This window comes from Monocercomonoides exilis (genome assembly GCF_001643675.1).
Source record: "Monocercomonoides exilis strain PA203 chromosome Unknown scaffold32-1190040, whole genome shotgun sequence".
Lineage (NCBI taxonomy): Eukaryota > Preaxostyla > Oxymonadida > Polymastigidae > Monocercomonoides > Monocercomonoides exilis.
In genome coordinates, this window is record NW_027150577.1 from 801450 (window position 1) to 820642 (window position 19193).

A 19193-nucleotide genomic window follows, 5' to 3' on the forward strand; every position below is an offset into this window, starting at 1 on the left:
TTTGTCATTATCTCTTCAATAGCACTTTCGCATTGATTAAAACGATTTCTAGCTTCTTTTGAAGAAAATATTTTCTTTTTGAATATTGAATGAATGATTAAAAATTACAAAATGGAAATTTTAAAAGAGAATATCTGCACCTTCAGCAAATGAACCCAACAGAACGATTCGACTAAGTTTTGTATTTGCTCAATAACCTTATCTAGTTCATTTAAAAAAGTGACTTCACAATTTTCGCAAATATTAAGTTCTTAAGCAAAAATATGATAGATATGCAAATACAATCCAAAATAAAAAGCTAAAAACAACCTTTCAAATTTTGTTGAAGTGGCACTAGTTTTTCGAGCAGATGAAACGATTTCTTTCGATGATGAGGAGATTCTCTAAGTTTTAAACAAATATCATTAAGAAGGTCAACTCTTTGTTCCATTCACAAGAAATTCAAAGAAAAGAAATTTTTTAATTGTTTGGTATTGCAACCGCATTGAGAATGGAAAATAAGAAAGCAGGAAATGCATTAAGTTAGTTTTACTAATGAGTAAAAAATGATGGGAACAAAAAATAGAAACTAATTAGATGCTTTGACTTACAAAAACAAGTTGATGTGCCAATAAAAATACAAACGTGAAATGAGAAACAGATCGCGTCCAATAACATAAAAAAAATATTATGACAAAAATTCTGACAGCAATAAACACCCAGAATGGGGAGGAAAGAAGAAATAAACATATATGAACTCAAATAAAAATAAACTTAATAAAAGGAATCAATTTTCACTCTGTTGAAGCGACGGCGCGTACAACGCGAGGTTCGACTTCTCTTCAACGATGGCTGTAAGCTCGACCAGTTTGCCCTCAAGCAGGCTTTGCAGTGAAAGAGATTGTTGTGGGCAGACAGTCTTATGCACTTCGAGTGCCTGCTTAGAGAGCACACACTGCACACGCATCTCTTTCATCAGCAGCGCCAGCTGAGACAAATAGTCAGGGTCTTCTTTGATGAACTCTGGGTCGCAGAAGTTCTCCATGTACTTCTTCAGCCCACCGCCGACGCCTGGCTCAATGGCACCTTGGAGGAGCATAGTGAACTGACCCACGTTTGACGGCCTTTCATCGGGTGGGAGGGAGAACTGGTGCATCATCTTGCGCAGCTCGAAGTTCTTCTCGCGCACTTTCATCCGCGCAGACTGGATTGGAGAGAAGACGATTTCCTCGCTCCGCTTGATCATCAGCCGGTGGGTGACTGAAGGGAAGCATTCTTCGAGGAAGAAGAAGGTCTTGTGGTCCCACATCACACGCAGCTCTTTCTCTTTGTTTTTGCCACGGGGGACAGTGCGTGTCCATTGGAAGACATCCACATTGTAGTTCTTGCGGTACTCGACGACATATTTGGGGAGATAGAGGAAAGAGAGCTGGTCAGAGGTTGAGTCAGATTTGGAGGAGGAGGAAGGAGAGGAAGAAGAAGAAGGAGATTGTGAAGAAGAGGAAGAAGAGGAGGAAGAAGCAGAAGTAGACGATGGAGAAGGAGAAGGAGAATGGGCAGACAAGCCTGCCGAAGGAGCAGGCGATGGCGATGCATCAGGAGAGCTGATAGAAGATGTTCTTACAGAAATGCCAGAGGGAGAAGAACCAGAAGAAGAAGAAGAAGAAGACAAAGCAGAGGAAGAAGAAGAAGAAGCAGTCTTCGCAGCATCAGGAGAAAGAAGCTGCTGATTGTCTGTTCCTTCAAATGGAGACGGGTTCGAAGTCGACAAAGTTCGTGAGGGTGTTGGCATCGAAACAGACTGGTGTGACAGAGCAAGCTCATTGAGCGAGCTGAGATCTCCCTTTTCAGCCAGAAACTTCGCATTTTCCGCGTACTCGTCGTGAGAAGAGACCAAAATGCCACCAGCAATGAGGATGATGGCTGTGTTCTCTGAATTCTCTGCGCCTTCAGGCACTTTGTCTGTGGCGCTGGTCACTTTTGCCTCAGGAAACTTGATCTTCATCGAGCTGTAGAAGCCGTCCAGCTTCGTCTCTGCGCGTGTTCGGAAGATGTACTCGGTGTTGCAGAGGTATCTGTTCTTGAATCCTTTCCCAACAAAACGGACATAATAGTAGTGGGGCCAGAGGACACGGGGCGTGCTTGCGATGGTTTGATAGAGGTTTGTTTGGGTTTGCTGGAAGGAGATTGAAGATAAAAATGTATTTGAATAAATAAATAAGAATAAATAAATAAGAACATGTTAATAAATAAAGCATTAAAAAAAGTATTCGTTGCTTGTTGATTAATATATAAATAACAATTAAAAGCATATTCCCTTTCTATTTTCATTCATTTCCCTTCCAACATTAATTCAAACACTTTCTTTCTCTCTTTCTCCTATCTTTCTCCAATCCTTCTTCATTCGCATACCATGTGTGTAGCCACCAAGTCATAGTGTGGATACTCTCTCTTCAGATGGTCCAGCACGATGTCCAGCAGCTCAATGCCCTTCTCCCAATTCTGCCCCTTCGAGAAGAACCCAACAGCCTTCGAATACAGCCCTATCTTCCTGTCTCTCGCTGTCTGCGCTGGGAATATCTTTGAGAGTGGGATGAGAGCATCAGAGAACGTGTAGTTGTTGCCCATCCGCACCAGCGCCTCTCCTGCCTCTTCATAATTCTGCAGCGTCTCGTGCATTCTAAACAGCTCGTACTGATACTCCAACATCAGATCTTTCCTTCCTGACTGCCTCAAATACTCAATCAGCTCCAGATAACAATGTGTCATTTCATCTTCCGTCACCTGTGGTCTGTTCAGCTGCTTGTAGCTCCGCAGATCTTTCATGTGATCAATCAGCAGACGCACATCTGCTATGTACTTTGTTGCTTTTGTCTTGTCAATCACCACATTTGCTGTCTGCCTCAGTGAAGGGCAGCTGAAAAGGGGAAGGTCGAGTGTGAGTGTGGCAGCGGGTGATTGGGTGACAAATGGAGAGGAAGAAGAGGGGACAAGAGCAGGGGAGTTTAGAGAGGGTGAGAGGATACCAGACTTGAGGGGTGTGGAAGAGGAAGGAGAAGGAGATGAGGAATGAGGGGATGTTGAGGAGATATTGAGTGCTGTTGGGTTGCTGATCATTGAGCGCGTTGAGGATGATGACGAAGAAGAAGATGCAGAACTTCCACCTCTTGCTGAAATTGATGCGTTTTCGAGATCCAACTGTGACTGAGGTGTGATCAGCATCTGAATGAGCTGGTCGTCAAACAGAGTCAGCAGCTGCTCTTCGACGTAGTTGCTTTTGCAGAGCATGTTCACCACTTCGAATGTCTTCGTCTCCACATTCGTGATGGAACCATCGTGGTTGAGGGCATCTGTCTTGAGGAGGTCAGCATAGAGCGCCTTGCACATCTCTCTAATCTCTCCTCGCGAATGGATGGTCAGCTTCAACAAGGGCAGGATCATGTCATTCATCAGATCGTTCTCCAGATGAGAAGTGCATAAAACATCCCAAATAGACAGAAACAGATACAAAACACGCGATTGCGCCATATGGAAGAGGGAAGACGACAAAAGCAGATGAGATTTCACAAGCTCGTTGGCTGTGTCTGTCAGCGCAAAGACGGTGGGGATGTAAGCGTTGTCTGTGCACTTGCAGAGAGAAGAGAGGAAGGTTGGATAGAGCATGTTCTGTGACTGAGACTGTAACTGCAGCTGTGAAAGAGAAGAATTGTGTTGAAGCACAATGGATTGAGAAGAAGATGATGATGAAGATGACGATGTTCCATTTGCATTCCCTTCTTCAGAGCTCCCACTTTCATTCTGCTCACTGCCTTGTGTCTTTCTCGGGTAGAATTTGAATGGAAATGTGGCACTTGTGCACAAAGCCAACGGATGCTTCAGATAAGTCTTGAATATCCTCATTGGCAGCATCGCATTCTTCCTCACCTGAGACGAAGGCACAGAAGATGATGATGCAATGTTCGAATCATCATCTTCTGCACCTGTGATGCCTGTGCTAGAACCTTCTGTTTTATTCTCCTGGTTTGCATCGAGTGGAATGGGCTTCATCGATCTCTCGTCAATTGAGCTGTCTTCGATTGTTGTGCTTTGCATTCCGTTTGTGTTATTCATTCCATTCGTATCTGCCATCATCATTTTCTTCTTCTTCTTCAATTTATCATCTCCTGCCTCTCCCTTCCTCAAGCACTTTTCTGGATCAACATGTTCAGCATGCGCAATCACACTCTCATCCACCGTTGCCCACAGTGGTGTCTTCATCCCTTGTGTCACTGCTGTGTTCTGGAACGCCTCCAACAGTGCAGCCACCTCCTCATTGCACGATGGAGGGAACACTCTCATCTTCGCCAGCCCCACCAGTGCGTGTAATATCCTCCCCAGATCGAATGCCTGGTGCCGTGAGCCGAGCAGCTGCAGCGTCAGCTTCTGGCTCTCAGGGGACGAGGCAGTCTGTTGTAGGAGGTGGTACGAGTGGCGGGAGGAGACAGAGGAAGAAGAGGAGGAAGAGAGAGAGACAGAAAGAGGGCGCTTTTTGATGGTGGTGAAGGCGGGTGGGACGTTCTCTGTGTTTAGAATGAATGAGCCAGAGCGGAGCATCACTTGAAGTTCGGGTTCTAACCGCCAGGTTGGCTTCTTCACGTTCTCTTTGTTGCGGAGGGTGGCATAGTTAGATGGGGAAGCAGTATGAGAAGAGGAGGAAGAGGAAGAAGAAGATGATGATGACGACGACGACGATGCTGATGCAGAAGATGACCCAGTAGGTGTAGAAGCATTGTTGTTATTTGGTGATGAGTTGTTCATAGGCGATGTTGACTGAGCCACTTGGCGTGAGGGAGAGGCTGTTGATGAGGTTGGGATGGGCGAGAGAGCAGGAGAGCCACTGGCAGACGAGGCGCGATGAGGATTTGTGCTGTCACTCCGCTGGGAAGGAGTGTTTGTGGGGGTGTTGGCAGTTCTCAGGTCGCTTGGGGTTGTTCTGGCTGTTGAGGAAGAGGAAGAGGAAGAGGGGGAAGAGGAAGAAGATGATGATGATGTAGACAAGGGAGATGATGATGAAACAGATAAAGAAGAAGAGGAGGTGGACAGCATAGAAGAGCCCTGCGGAGAGTCAGAGATTGACAAGACAGGCTTGACGCTTTTTGGCCTTGTGAACACGATTGTCTTCAAGCGAGTGGTGGAGGCGCCGCCAGGTCGCAGAGTGGAAGCGGGTGGAAGAGAGAAGGAAGAGCGAGAGGCAGAAGAGGGGGAGTCTAAAATGGCAGATGATTGACTGCGGGTGAGGGGAGAGGACAGAGAAGAAGAGGGGGAAGATAATAAAGATGATGATGATGCAGTTGTTGTTGTTGGCAATACTGCTGTAGAAGAAGAGGAAGATAACGAGGAAGGAGTAGATGAAGTTGATGATGATGACGAAGAAGATGGAGAAGATACTTCATTCTGTGATGCAACAGTATGAGATGCACTAGGCGTCGATTGCAGCTGCCCTGTCTGTCCAATCTTGTTCTGTGGAGGCTGATTGGCTGGCGTGGGTGGTTTGGATGTTGGCGGTGGATGCAGCGGAGGTGCTGGGTGTTTTGGAGGGGCAGGAGGAGGAGGGACAGAAGGACGATTGAGGGCAGCTTGGGGTTTGAGAGGGGAAGAAGAAGGCTGGTTGGATGAGGATGAGGAAGAAGAAGAAGAAGAAGGTGAAGATGAAGAGGAGGTTGTATTTGGAGCAGAAGAATGTGGATGAGAAGGAGAGGCAGTTGAAGAAGAAAGGGAAGGATTCTGTGCAGTTTTTGTGCTTGAAGAAGGTGAATTGGGTGTTGATGAAGAGACTGGTGTCTTTCTGTCAGACGATGCAGAAGATGATTCAGATGGAGAATTCGAAGAAGAAGCAGATGATGAGGAAGAAGAAGAAGAAGAAGAAGAAGCAGTCAATGAAGAAGGCGAAGTGGAAGATGCGTCTGATGGCATCTGCAGGGCCAGTGGAGTAGACAGCTGAGAAGACAAAGCCGATCGGCTGTATTGTTCGATGGCCTCAACGACATTGTGGAGGAGGGGGAATTTCTCGTCGAGATAAGGCACGCTGTAGCAGATGAAGAAAGGGCGGTCAAAGGAAGCGACGCGGATGATGTTGGAGACGACGATGGAGAGGCAGCGGAAGAAGACGCGGAGCATCTGTGTGTGCATGAGGGTCCATTCGGCAGGGAAGAAGTAGACTTTGCTGGCAGATTCGACCAGAATGAGGAAAGCATCCACCGCCAGCTGCGGAAGGGCAGGCAGCACAGCCTGTTCGCAGGTGACTTGGTATGTTTGTTGCACTCGCTGAAGAGAAGTGGTCATCTGCTCAGTCATCGAGGCAGACGCAGATGATGACATTGTGGCTGAAGAGGAGGCTGATGAGGAAGAGGAAGAAGAGGAAGAACCACTTGTGTTCTCCTTTCCAGGATACACCAGTGCCAACTTCTCTCTGTCCATCAGGATTTCCAACAGGACATGCTGAGGGAGTAAATCAAGAATTGACAGAAGTGCTGTCATCAGCTCTGTCTTCAGCAGAGCATGGTGCTGGAAGTGGTCAGCAGCTGGTGTAGGCGCAATGGGCGCGACCTCTGCTGCCTCTTTCTTTTTCCCTTTTTTGCTCTCCTTCTCACCAGACTCTGTGTTGTGTGCCTCTTCCCCTGTGATCACCCCATCCACCGGCACACGATAAGGAGCCTTCAGAAACTGCTCTACAAATGTGAGCTCGTCTAATGCCAAGATGGACAGCCAGCTGAGCAGCGGGCGGACGAGGCGGATGAGCGGAACAATGCTCTTTGCAGGGTCCTTGTCGTGTGTGGAGACGAGGGTGATCAGCTTCGTGAGCGGGTCTGTCACTTGGAAGGTGAACACACGCAGATGGTCAGCAATGATCTCACATACATCCTGCATTAATTCACCTCTCGTGCTCTCGTCGATGAAGAAAGGCATGTCCATCACACGAGACACGAATGTCAGCTTGTGTGAGAAGAAGGTCGAGTACTGCTTGTCGTCCACATCCCCCACCCGCAGCATCCGGCTGCAGAGGCGGTGGATCTGCTGGCTGCAGTTCTGCTTGTCAAAGGCACACGAGATCTCATTCAGTGAGTCCACAAGCCCCTGCACCAGCGTCATCTGCACGAGCTTCAGGTTCACCTCTGTCGAGTGGAGGAAGAAGGACATTGTGCAGAACAGACGCGAATAGCGCTGTGCACAGTCATTCAAGTGGACAATGGAGAAGTCGTCGTCTGTGATGGCTGGCGGCGCTGGGGGCACTTTGTGGGCAGAAGGCTCTGTTAAAGAAGAGCTGTCGCCTTCGCTGGCAGAATGAGAGGCAGAGGAAGATGAAGATTCAGCAGCATTCAGGGGCTCTGGATGTTGTTGATGATGATGCTGTTGTTGTTGTGAGTGTTTATCATTCATGTTGCCTGCCTTTCCGTGTTCTGCCTCTGCCTTCTTTTCAGCCTCGGCCTCAGCCACTTTCTCTGAGAACTGCTCCCAGCTCTTGTTGACAAACATGAACAGATACTTCAGCGCCCCAAACGTCTCCACAGGATTCTTCTGTTTGCTGTATGGGTTGTATTCCTGGCCAGGAGATGGACAGAAACCCTCGATAAGCTTCAGGATCTGCTGATACGCCAAAGGAGAGTAGAATCTGTCGCGGATGTAGCAGGTCAGCAAAGAATGGTATGTTTTGTGCAGCTTCTGTAGCTTCCGGAAGAAGTATGTGAGCGAATCAAACGCTGACTCTTGTTCAGCCAGAGTGCACACACGCAGTGGCGGGAACACGTTTTCGTGGGCTACCAGCTCAAGCCCTTTAATCCGTTTGAAGTGCTCTTCAGAACTCTCTTCACCAGATGCAGATGAAGACAAAGCCTGTTCAACTGCCCTGTATTTGTCTGAAAACCTTCCAGAAGACGCACCAGCCGCTGCGCCATCACTCCCATCTGCCCCATTCTCACCTCCTGCTGTATTGGTAGCACCGCCCTGTAAAGCCATCGATCCTCTGGCTGAACCTGATGTCTCCTGTGTGCGGGAGAGGTCTGTGTAGAGCGGGACCATGTGGAAGTGGGAGGTGGAGCAGCCGCTCGTGATGATGGAGAAGATGGAGTCGAGAAGCGTTCCGAAGATCTTCACAACAACACCCAGCGGCGCCAGCTTGAACTCGCTCCAGCACTTGTCAATGGGGTGTGGGTTGCGCTGGAAGGTGAGGATGCGATGGAGGTTCTTCTGGTTGCTGATGCGTGTCGATGCAAACTGGATGTTCACGCCCAGGTGCTGCGTCTTCTTCCACTCGCGCCATTGAGTGAAGTAGGTCATCTTCTCCACATCGTTCTTGTCCCACTTGGTGATCGCCAGCTTCTTCAGCCCGTTCTCCACATACGAGGGCATGTCTGCCCCTTTTTCCTTGTTGAGCACTGTAATCTCTCCTTTCTTCTTCAGCCCCGACATCCCGTGCTGCCCTTCCTCGCCGCTCCACCCTTCGTCCGTCAGCCGCAGGAAAGAGTAAGCAAACGGCTGGTCGTCCTCTTTCCGCGTGGAGATGTGCTTCAGCTTGAAGAACAGGTGCACTTTGTCCAGCATCTCGATGGGGATCTCCAGAATCAGCTGCTCTTCCCACTTCGGGTGGTTGTTGTGGTAGAAGACGATTGATTCATACGAATTAGTTGCAACAGACTTCCACCCGCGCCCTGCTCTTATCCAGTTGCCAATCGGCATCTCGCACTTGGGGAAGATGGAGCAGGGGGGATTGGTGTTGGAGGAAGAGGATGATAAAGGAGTCAAAGAGGAGGTGGAAGAGGAAGAGTTGTTGGAGAAGGAGGCTGAGGAAGAGGAGGTGGAGGAGGAGGAAGTAGAAGATAATGAGGATGAAGAATTTGATGCAGAAAGCGATGGCTCTGGTGGGTTTGCTCTGATTTCCACTTCGACCTGGATGTTTCTTTCGCTCTTCTTCTGCCCTTTCACCATTTCTGCATAGTCCAACGTGAGGTAGATTTGATGCCTTGACTCACAGGGATCTCCACTCTCAGGCAAGGAAAGTGTGTTCAGTGGGTGGAATGTGGGTGGGCGTGAGTACTCCTTGCGGATTTCATCAATCACCTCATCGTATTCCCCGTGGTACACACACAAAGAGAATGACAAGCCCGCAGACTCCTTCACCTCCTCCAGATGCTTGTCGATCACCAGATAGCCCATGATCATGTCGAACTGCTCTTCCTTCACCAGATACACCTTTCTGTTCAGATACTCTGCTTTCTTGCCTGGATTTGCGTACAGGTCGTCGATTCTGGCCTGCCCTGACTTCAGATTTTCTTCGTTTGGGATGAACTGCATTCCTGAGTTGCCGAAGCGAGACATCGTCGACGAAGGCATCGCAAGCGTCATCAGCCCTTGTGACAGTGATACACGCTCAGTGGAGCTGGATTCATCTGTTGAGGCATTGCCTGTGTTTGACTGAGAAGATGAAGAGGAAGAAGAAGAGGAGCAGGAGGAGGAGGATGTGTATGTTGGTGGTTGATTGACTCCAGCAGGAGGAGGAAACAGAGTGGATGAAGAAGAGGACGAAGAGGATGAAGAAGACGAAGGTTGATCAGAAGTGGAATAGCCAAAGCCGTCGCCGTCAGATGAAGTGGAACGCTGTGAAATGAACGGCTTTTTCTTCAGCTCCTTCAGATATGGCGAAAGCTTCCCCAGTTTCAGCATTCCTCCTCCAAACGGCCGCTTGTATGTAGCATCCGGCGAGTTGTCCTTGTCGTCTTCCAGAAGCTTTCCGCGTCGGATGATACGATAAAACAATGAAACACTTGAATCAAAGTCGGACGGTCGTAAGTTCTTGAAGATAGCCACGTGGTTTGATGGAAATTTGAATGGCGCATTCATCGTGCTTGGCGGAGGTACTTGGAAGCAAAACTCTTCAGTGATTGCAACATCCTTGGAGAGAGTTTTGTCGAATCTACATAGGGTGATGTGTACATCCAATTTATCAAGAGTCTGCATTGTGAAAAAATAAATTCATTTTCATAATTCATTGTAATGAAATTTCGAAAATAAATTTTTAAAATAAAATTAACAAAAAATCATCAAACATGTATTTGAATTGTATCTATTTCCAAAACGAGCTGAAACATTGTTTCAAGTGGCTCCTCTTCTTTTGGTAAAGGTGGAAGAGCATCGCGAGATTGTTTGAAAAATAGCGAAGAAGGATAAGCAAAATGAGTTTTTGTGAATTTTTCTGATAAAGGAGGTAGATCGTCTTCTTTGTTGGGATTTTGTTTTGGACTTTCAACTGTTTTCTCTGGTTTGCTTTGTGAAGGAGTGGTATTTTCTTGAGTTATTGAAATGGATTTCATTGGTTTTAATTGCGAATAATGCGGAGGAAATTGCTCTTGCATATCAGTAAAATCTTCGTCTGTGATCAAGTCGTATTTATCTTCTTTTTCTGCTTCTTTTTCTTTCAATTTATCAACGGGTATGGCAACAGTTCTATGGAACAAATACGATTCCGGCGTCACGCCTTGAAACACTTTATTGAGATTGCCTGTCTGAAACATGGCATCTCGTTTCTTATTGGAAAAAAAGAAAGAATTTAAATGTCAAATCCGTTGATGTTCAAAGTTGGCATTACAAACAAAATCCGAAACGAATATTTTTAAAGCATTCAATAATTATCAATTAAATAAAATAGCAATTTCCATACGAGGCGAATAGTTTCCATTTAAGAAAATGAAATAAGAAAAGATCTAACGCAAAGATGAGAAGAAGAATCTAAGGTTCATTTGATCGGCAGAAAAGAAAATATTAAATTTTAAAAAAGAAAGAGAGATTAATCACAAAAAATTGAAACAAAATCTTAATTAAAATGTCATCGAATCAGTATACATCTCATATGCATTATTGCAAGATTTGCAACTCGTGGATATCAGGAGATTACAATTGGGCAAGACATGAACAAGAGCAAAAACACCAAAAAAATGTTCAAAGAATGAAGCAAGAGATGAAAGAAAAAAGTGATTATGAAGAGAAATTACAAAAAGAACTTGTGAGAATGAGAAGGGTATGCTCAAATTTTAGGAAATATTGATAATTTATGTTCTTTTATACAAAAAGAAAGCAGAAGCAAGTTCATCTGCAGATAGTTTTATGTTATATCAAGAATCTGCAGTTTCTTCGGGAAGGATTGGATTTTCAGGTCCCTCAGCACCTTTTGTTCCTGAAACTGAAGAAGAAAAGCAAAAAAGACGAGAGGAAGAAGCAATTCACAAAGCCGTTCAAGAACGGTTTGCATTGCCATCTGGGTGGAGCGCTCATACGGATAATACAAGTGGACAAACATATTATTTTAATGAGCTTACAAAAAAATCTCAGTGGGAACGCCCAATGTTGAGTGCGGAGGAACTCAAAGAAAAGGAAGAACAAAAAGAAAAGGAGGAATTGGAAAAAGAATTAAAAGAAAAAAACGAACAAGAAAAGCTGAAAGAGCAAAAAATTGAGGCATTACTTGAAGCAGAAGGAATTACAGTTGAGAAAAAAGAAAGTATTGACGATTCATCAAAAAAAAAGAGTAAAAAATTATTGTTGGAAGAGGAAATGGCAAAATTTGAGGAAGAAATGAGAAACTACGATCCAAAAAATCGTTATGGAAAATGGGTTGTTACAGATGGGCCTTCTGAATTAATAAAACGTTCTGAAGAACTTAAGAAACGAGACAAAGAACGGGAGCTCCAAGCTGCACAACGGTTTGTTAAAAAGATTGACACATTTTTTTAATTTAATTTTTTTTTCTTTTAATAAAATAATCTTTTCTAATATTTGTTTGCTCTTTAAATTGAATATCTTTTTTTTTTTTAACAAATTGAATTTTATACTGATTAGAGAAGAGAAAGAACGAAGAAGAGTTGAAGCTGCAATGCAGAGCGGGTTTAGCTACGGAGAGGGTATGTCTGGAGGAGATGAAGGAGAAGACATCGATGAGGAAGAAGCTGGAATTATCCGAAGGGGCCTTGATGATGTCTCGAAGTTTCATTCCACGCTCAAAGAGATCAAACAATCGAGAATGAACAATGAAGACATTGGTACTTCACTTTCAGATGGCAGTCAGAGTCTTCTGCTTGCAGGTGTTAGCAATAAGAAAGATCTTCGTCTTCTTGAGCAACTTCCAACAGAATTGCTAAATCTTGAAATGCCTCGCAAAAGGAAAAGAGAGGAAGAAAGTGAAAAAGAAGCATTTGAGGCAGACATAGCAAACAAAGAGAAGAATGTTAATGATTCAGGTGTTAAAGAGAATAAGAAAATACGCCTGCATAAATCCAATTCTACCCCTGTGGAAAAGAAGATCTCATTTTCATTAAAGAAAGTGAAATGAAAAACTCAAATTGTCACATTAGCCGTATTGAAAAAGTTTTGAGTTAGCATTTGTTTCTATTCAGTATTTGCTCTGAAAGATAACGAATGATAAATTTAAGCTGCTTTTTCGAAGCAGGTTATTATGCATTTAAATTCAAAATGCTGCCTCGTTTAATGTGAGTTGAATATTGTCTTATTTGATTCGGAAAAAAAATAATTGATCATATACTTAATAAAATAATTTATGAGCGCTGCATGTTTATTCTTCTTTTTGCACTCGTTCATCTGTTTTTCTCAGGAATATGAGTGCAATTTAAATCAAACAGAATTTACAACTGTTTCAACTTTGACAAATTGCTTAAAAACATTTGAAGTTTGAGACATTTCTCTCAAAAACGTAAATTATCATATTATATTCCTTTTAAACAATGTTTTTATTCCATCTCACTCGCGTCTTAATTTTATTAGTTCAATGATTTTAGAACCCTGACACAGGACTTGAAAACATATCTGGAAAGCTATGCATACAGAGATAAAATGCTCAATCCTCCTGCTCCATATCAATCACTTGCTGTTGATTTGCTTTCAGAATTGGATAACATTAATAGTGACTCTAGTACTGATGGGTTTTCTTTAAATATGAATATTGTTCAACTTCTTACAAAAATGAAAGATCCTCACACAACATATACTATGCCTTGCTACAATTATTATGGATATTTTTTACCATATTCTTTTACCATTGCATATAGCGAAGTTGATGGAGCTCCAAATGCAGTAATAGCAATCCCAGGTGCTCTTGAATCTTTGTATACTGCATGTTTATACAGAGGACTTGTTGAAGATATAACAGAAAAGAAAATATTGAATATATCTTTGGATGGTTCAAGTTATCCCGCGGAGCAACCATGGGAAACAATTGTCAAGTGGGCCGATGACTACATTGGAATGTCTAGAAGTAGAGCTGCTCGATTAAATGCAGCACTTCAGATGCAATTATCCTACAGACTTGCAGGTGTGTTTCCTCCACCTCCTTCAGATTCGATGAAAGTTAGATATGAAGACAGTGATGGAACTGTGAAAGAGGCAGTGATTCCATGGTTTGGGATGGCTGCTCAGGATGCTTATGGATCCATAACTGCATTGTGCAAGACAAAACAAGCTGTGAAAGAAGAGGAAGCCTCTGAGCAAGATCAATATCCTGATTCAATTCAGGTTAAACGACCAGGAACATATTTGGATCAGAATATTACAACCGCTCGTGCTTCTTCTGCGAGCGCATCCCATTTTCTATCCAAAACTTCAACTGTTGTGACCAAAGCTAATGAAGACGGAAGTGAATCTGCAAAAAATCGTATTAGAAAGCGTCAAGTGGAAAGAGAGCAACAGCTGTTCCAGGAAATGCTGAAGCCAACACTGAAAGGAAAGCCATTTGGAGATACTAATTTTACTTCAGACGAAGATAAAATGTCAAATGGGATACCTAACATACGCTTTTCTGCGAATGTGTTGGAAGCATTCGCAAATGAAACCAGGGCTTCATCATTTCTTTCTTCAAAAAAGCGAACTTCAAATGCTTTCAATGCCCGCAAATCATCCAAAATGAATAGTAAATCAACCAAATTAATAATGAAGCAAAGAAGAGGGGAACGAGTTTATGCTTCAAATGGAAAGAAATATCGAACGTTTTCGAAAGATATACGACACATTCAACTAATTCAAAGCAACTTTTCATCTTATACCAACGATTTAAGCGGATCTGCAGACTTTTCTCAGCAGAAAGAGAAGATTCAACAACAAAGTGAAAATAAGCTTTCTTCGTTGCTTCGCACACTCACACATCGAAGAAAGAAAGATGAGCAAAATTTAGTCAAACGAAATTCTCGTGTTATATCTTCACTTAATTCTGCTGTTAATGCAGATGATACTGGTGGATCTGAAGAAGATGACCCTATTCAAGTTATTCAATTATTTGGCTCGTCCTTCATGAATGCATTCCATGTGCCTTCAATGAAGCTCGGCATTGTGAATCTTGACACATTCAGCCCGTCAAATTACGACCTATTTGTGGCAGCGGTGTTTCAGACATTTGAGTGGATGCACAATACGAGCAATGGAGTAGAGCGTGTGATTATCGATGTGAGAGGCAACTCTGGTGGGTATGTCGATCTTGGGACTGGTCTGCTTAATCTTTTGTGGCCGGACATGTTTCCGCTGTACGGTCGAAACTCATTTGTGAAGGGGCAGATCAACATGCTGATTGGCGATGAGATGGGAAACAGCGAAGACACAGTGATAACTGAGTATGAGACTCTTCAGCCGCTCAAGGACTGGCTTAGTCCGAATGAGACTCGCACAGAAGTCAGCATTGATGGGAGTACGCGACGAAGTCGGAAATGGACGCAGCAGTTTTCTCGCAACAACGAAAAGGGGGATATGTTTCTGAAGTGGGCAAGATCGGTCACTTGGAAAGGAGAGCGACTTTTTGATCCGCAGCACATTCTGATTATTTCAGATGGGCTCTGCGGCAGCACATGTGCGCAGTTTACGAAGCATATTTCAGAGTTTCACCTCGCAAAAGTTGTTGTCATCGGGAGTGATCCACTTGATCCAGATGCAGATGTGGACATCTCGTCCTTTTGTGGGGGCAATGTCATTCAGGATGAGACAGTGCGTGAGTATGTGTCTGATCCCAGCACTCCGCACACTGTGGACGAAATGCCTGCTGACTTCACATATGTCGGCCAGTCGTTTTCGTGGACGATGATGGATGCAACCAGCTGGCTGTATGATGAAGGTGATGTCTCGATGGAGTTCAAGATATGCCCAGCTGATCTTGTTATTCCATATTCTGCAACACCACATTCAATGGATCTGCTGCCTCGACTGGAAGTTGCAGTCAACTTGGCGGATGTGATGGCATTTCCTGCTGAATGGGAAGTGCTGGAAAATGGAGAGTGCATGCAGCAACATACTGCACCAACAATAACTTCTTCAATTTCTTCTGGTCTTTCTTCAAAGGGTGGAAAAGCTAACATTGAAGAGATTAACAGAACTGCTTCAAAAAGTGATTCTCACAAAAGGGGGAACAGACTCGTGAAAAGACTTGCAAATTCCATCTATGGCAGACCTGTGGATTCATCAACCGGAGAATTCTCAACTGCACAATGTGCGTTTTCTCGTTGTGTGCCTGGCTATTTTCTGAATTCCAAGGGTGCCTGTCAACCAATACCGAATGTGAATAGCCCTCTGCAAGAAGTGATTGAGCCTGCTTATGTCATGTGGGAGGACGGGACGCCTGGCGAGCCTGATCCAATCGATCCGCCTGGCCCAGACGTGCCACCTGGTCCTTCTGAACCAGAAAATCCAACTGACCCCGGGCAGGACACAAACACCTCAAGTCCGATAACGAAGAGCCCAGGATTAACAACGCAAGAGCTTGTGATAATTATTGTGCCTATTGTTGTGGTGGTGCTGCTGATTGTAGTTATCGTAGTTGTAATTCTGTTTGTCGTTCGGAAAAAGCGCCAGACAAAGTCAATGAAATCGTCCAATGATGAAGACTCTCAAAGCTACGCGAGCGGTTCGTTGGCAAGTGTGAGCAAGGATAGCGTTTCCAACATGGAAGCATCCATTACGGCACCAGAATATACTGAAAACACATGTAACATTAGCAAAGGTACATATTCCATGTCTGAAATGATTGCACTTGAGCCTGTTGATCCGCCAGAAAGTACTGTTTCAACAGCTTCTCTATTGAAAAGCACTTCAATGAAGCCGTTGTTGATGTTGCCAGAAGGCGATTCGCAGGGGAAAAAAGGCAAAAAGAACAAAGACAAAAAGAAAAAGGGAGAAAAGAAGAAGAAGAAGAAAGAAATTGAGATGGAAGAGGAAGATATTGACGATGAAATCAGTAAAGAAGAGAAAAAGAGTGCAAAGAAGAAAAAGAAGAAAGAGCAGAAAGCAAAAGAAAAGGAGATGGAGTCTAAGATAGAGAAAGAGAAAGAGAAAGAGAAAGAGAAGAAGGAAAAGGAACTTGAAAATCAAAAAGTTTATCCAAAACCACAAAAATCGGAAGAGAAAAGTGAAGAAAAAGTCGATGTTTCAGAAAAGAGCAAAAAAACTGTTGCAAAGCCAAAATCAAAGCAGCCTGTTAAACCCAAAGGAAAAATTAAGAGAAAAGTTGAAAGCGACGACGATGATGATGATGACGATGACGATGATGACGAAGAGGAAGAGGAATCAGAATCGGATGAAGAAGAAGAGATTTCAGTCAAACCAAAACCAAAAAAGACAAAACAAATAACTAAAGCTGTTTCAGGAAACAAAAGTGTTGCATCAGCTGTTCAGCAGAAAGAAAGCAAAAAGGATACAAAAATTGAGGGTAAAAGCATTGAGAATGATTCGAATCAAAAACAAACCAGCAAAAAGATAACGCCTGTGAAACCTGGGGCAAAAACGGCAAAGGCTGTTGAAGCACAAAAGAAGGTAATGAAAAGAAAGATAGAAGAAAGTAGTGATGATGAAAGCAGTTCATACGAAGATGATGACAGCGATGAAGATGATTAAATCGATAATTGTTTCTGATTAATTAGTGCAAGTGACGAAACAGCTGTTCTTTTTGTTTCTCACTTCATGATATTATTATTTATTGTGATATTTTTTATGATATTATTTATTTTTTTGATTGTGTGTAATAGAAAAGTTCATCATATATTATTCAAATTATAATGTTTTATTTTTTTTTTTTTTTGATGTCATTCATTTCACCAACTATTATTTTCTAAATTAATCTAATATGCAATAATTACAGATTTGCAAATGTTTGATAAATGAAACAAACAAATAAACAATTTTTAGTAAAATGAAAAGAAAGAGACAAAAAATGGAATGTGGAACATTAACATTACAGAAATTATTGAATGAATAACTTTTATAACAAGTCTTTTCAAATTTATTGGGTTTTGTGATTCAGATATTCAGAAAATTGTGCAAATAAATCATAAATTCATATCAAAGAGCTCAACTCAAAGCAGTAAAAACAGAAAATAAATGTATGCATATGAAAAATCTTATTGATAATTGAAATTAAATTTGTGAAATAAATGTAAATGCAATAAGTGGTTCAAGACTTTTTCAATTTTTTAACAATAATAAAGAAAATCTTAAAATTAAGAAAAGAATATTTGAATTAATTGAATGGAATGAATTTCAAAAAGTCAAAAATTTTACACCTTTATCATGAAAATATGACTTTTTTATTTTTAAATCAAAATGAATCATTTTCTGCTTGAACATTATTTCTCTTTTTCATTCAATTTTTCAAAGGGAACTATCAAATATTCATTTAAAGCTTTCTGCCACTTTGAAATTTTTATGAATATTTTCAATTATTAATTTGTATCAAAAAAAGAGTGTTTCTTTTTTAAAATCCAGTTTTTTGAATAAAAATTTCGTTTTATCCAAATAACATAAAGACTTGAAAATCAATACAACAAATAAAAAAATGGTTTTTATTCAATGAGAAATCAAAGAACTGTTTCTGTTATTTGCATAAAAATATTTTTTTTATTCACAAATAATCACAAGGACCTTTATCATTATTCAATTTTTTGAACAAAATTATTTTGAGCTCTCAAATAATTTTTGTGATTGCAATTATTTTCATATATATAAATGGTGTGTGCATAAACCCGCACTTGAGAAAAAACCTGCACACTTGACATTCTCTTTCGAGATACTCATCTTCTTTCGTATATTTGATAGCGTTTTGCATTTAAATGCAACCAGTGACTTTTATTTGTCCAATATTTACTATTTCGATAGAAAAATTAAAAACAATAATTTTTGATCTTTTTGATTTGTTGATAAAAGTTTTTTATTGTTGAATTTTTCTATTGAAATAGTAAATATTGGACAAATAAAAGTCACTGGTTGCATTTAAATGCAAAACGCTATCAAATATACGAAAGAAGATGAGTATCTCGAAAGAAAATGTCAAGTGTGCAGGTTTTTGCACAAGTGCGGGTTTTGCACACAACTATAAGAATGATAATTTGAAATTGAAAACATTAATAACTTTTGTTCAAAGACAAACAACATTTAAAAAAAAACTCATATTTTTAACTTTAAAAAAACAAACGCGAAACAATTATTAAAAAAAAATATAACTTTTGTTAACTTTTAGGAAAAATTCCAATATTTTGTTTGAAAATAACCCATGTTTTTAATTAAAGATAAAACCATATTTTTGAAGTTTATTTTTGGACATTAGTTAGTCATTTTGGTTTTTATTGTATTTTTTGCAATAATAATTAAATTTTAATTAAAAAAATTCACTATCACTATGAGAATTATTATGACTAAATTAAGTTATTCTTTTTGAAAAGTCCCATATGTTTGATTTTCAAATGAAATAAAAATGTTATATTTTGATAAAATTATTGTTCGCACTCATAAATCAACTCTTTTATATTTGTGTGATTATTTTTGAAATCATATCTTTTTTCGGGGTGTTGATATTAAAGCCGTCCAATGTTTTTTGAAAATAAAATTTTCAAACAAATGAAAAAATTATAATCAATGTACCATCAGCCAATGCCTGAGATAAAAGCAAGAGAAAAAATATCTATAAAATTGCATTATTCCTTTTCAGCGAACATTCCGAACGTTCGAAACTAATTTTCAAATCAAAAAATCAGACTTAAATAATATGGTTACAAAAATAATCACCCATTTCAAACGGAAAAATCAAGAAATATATTCAAAATTTAGGGAAGTTTCGTGAATGTGAATATTAAAAATTGATAAAGAAATGAAATGTTTATTTCAATTGAAAATAAAACATTTGCGACTTTTCAAAAAGAATAACACAATTT

The 19193-nt window shown here is 41.5% G+C and overlaps 3 protein-coding genes across 3 annotated transcripts; 2 read left to right on the forward strand and 1 right to left on the reverse strand.

The window, feature by feature from the left end:
* Nucleotides 1-513: 513 nt before the first annotated feature.
* Nucleotides 514-10687, reverse strand: MONOS_7893 (putative dedicator of cytokinesis protein 3; the record flags this gene model as incomplete). Its single annotated transcript, XM_067878255.1, has 4 exons — nucleotides 514-2155; nucleotides 2392-9963; nucleotides 10059-10535; nucleotides 10670-10687. The coding sequence occupies 4 exons, from the start codon at nucleotides 10685-10687 to the stop codon at nucleotides 767-769; spliced, it is 9456 nt and encodes a 3151-aa protein (XP_067724719.1). The 3' UTR covers nucleotides 514-766.
* A 69-nt stretch (nucleotides 10688-10756) lies between these two features.
* On the forward strand, nucleotides 10757-12625 carry MONOS_18644 (putative WW domain). Its single transcript, XM_067871682.1, has 3 exons — nucleotides 10757-11026; nucleotides 11080-11708; nucleotides 11845-12625. The coding sequence occupies exons 1-3, from the start codon at nucleotides 10832-10834 to the stop codon at nucleotides 12332-12334; spliced, it is 1314 nt and encodes a 437-aa protein (XP_067724720.1). The 5' UTR covers nucleotides 10757-10831; the 3' UTR covers nucleotides 12335-12625.
* Nucleotides 12626-12852: 227 nt separating this feature from the next.
* On the forward strand, nucleotides 12853-17137 carry MONOS_7892 (uncharacterized protein; the record flags this gene model as incomplete). The annotated part of the gene is made up of 1 exon (XM_067878254.1): nucleotides 12853-17137. One exon carries the CDS (start codon nucleotides 12853-12855, stop codon nucleotides 16882-16884), a length of 4032 nt encoding a protein of 1343 aa, XP_067724721.1. The 3' UTR covers nucleotides 16885-17137.
* Between the last annotated feature and the right edge of the window lie 2056 nt (nucleotides 17138-19193).

Coding starts and splice junctions, on each gene's coding strand:
- MONOS_18644 (XM_067871682.1), top strand. CDS start 10,832: ATGTCATCGAATCAGTATACATCTCATATGCATTATTGCAAGATTTGC. Junction 11,027..11,079: donor AACTTGTGAGAATGAGAAGG/GTATGCTCAAAT, acceptor TTATACAAAAAG/AAAGCAGAAGCAAGTTCATC. Junction 11,709..11,844: donor GAGCTCCAAGCTGCACAACG/GTTTGTTAAAAA, acceptor TATACTGATTAG/AGAAGAGAAAGAACGAAGAA.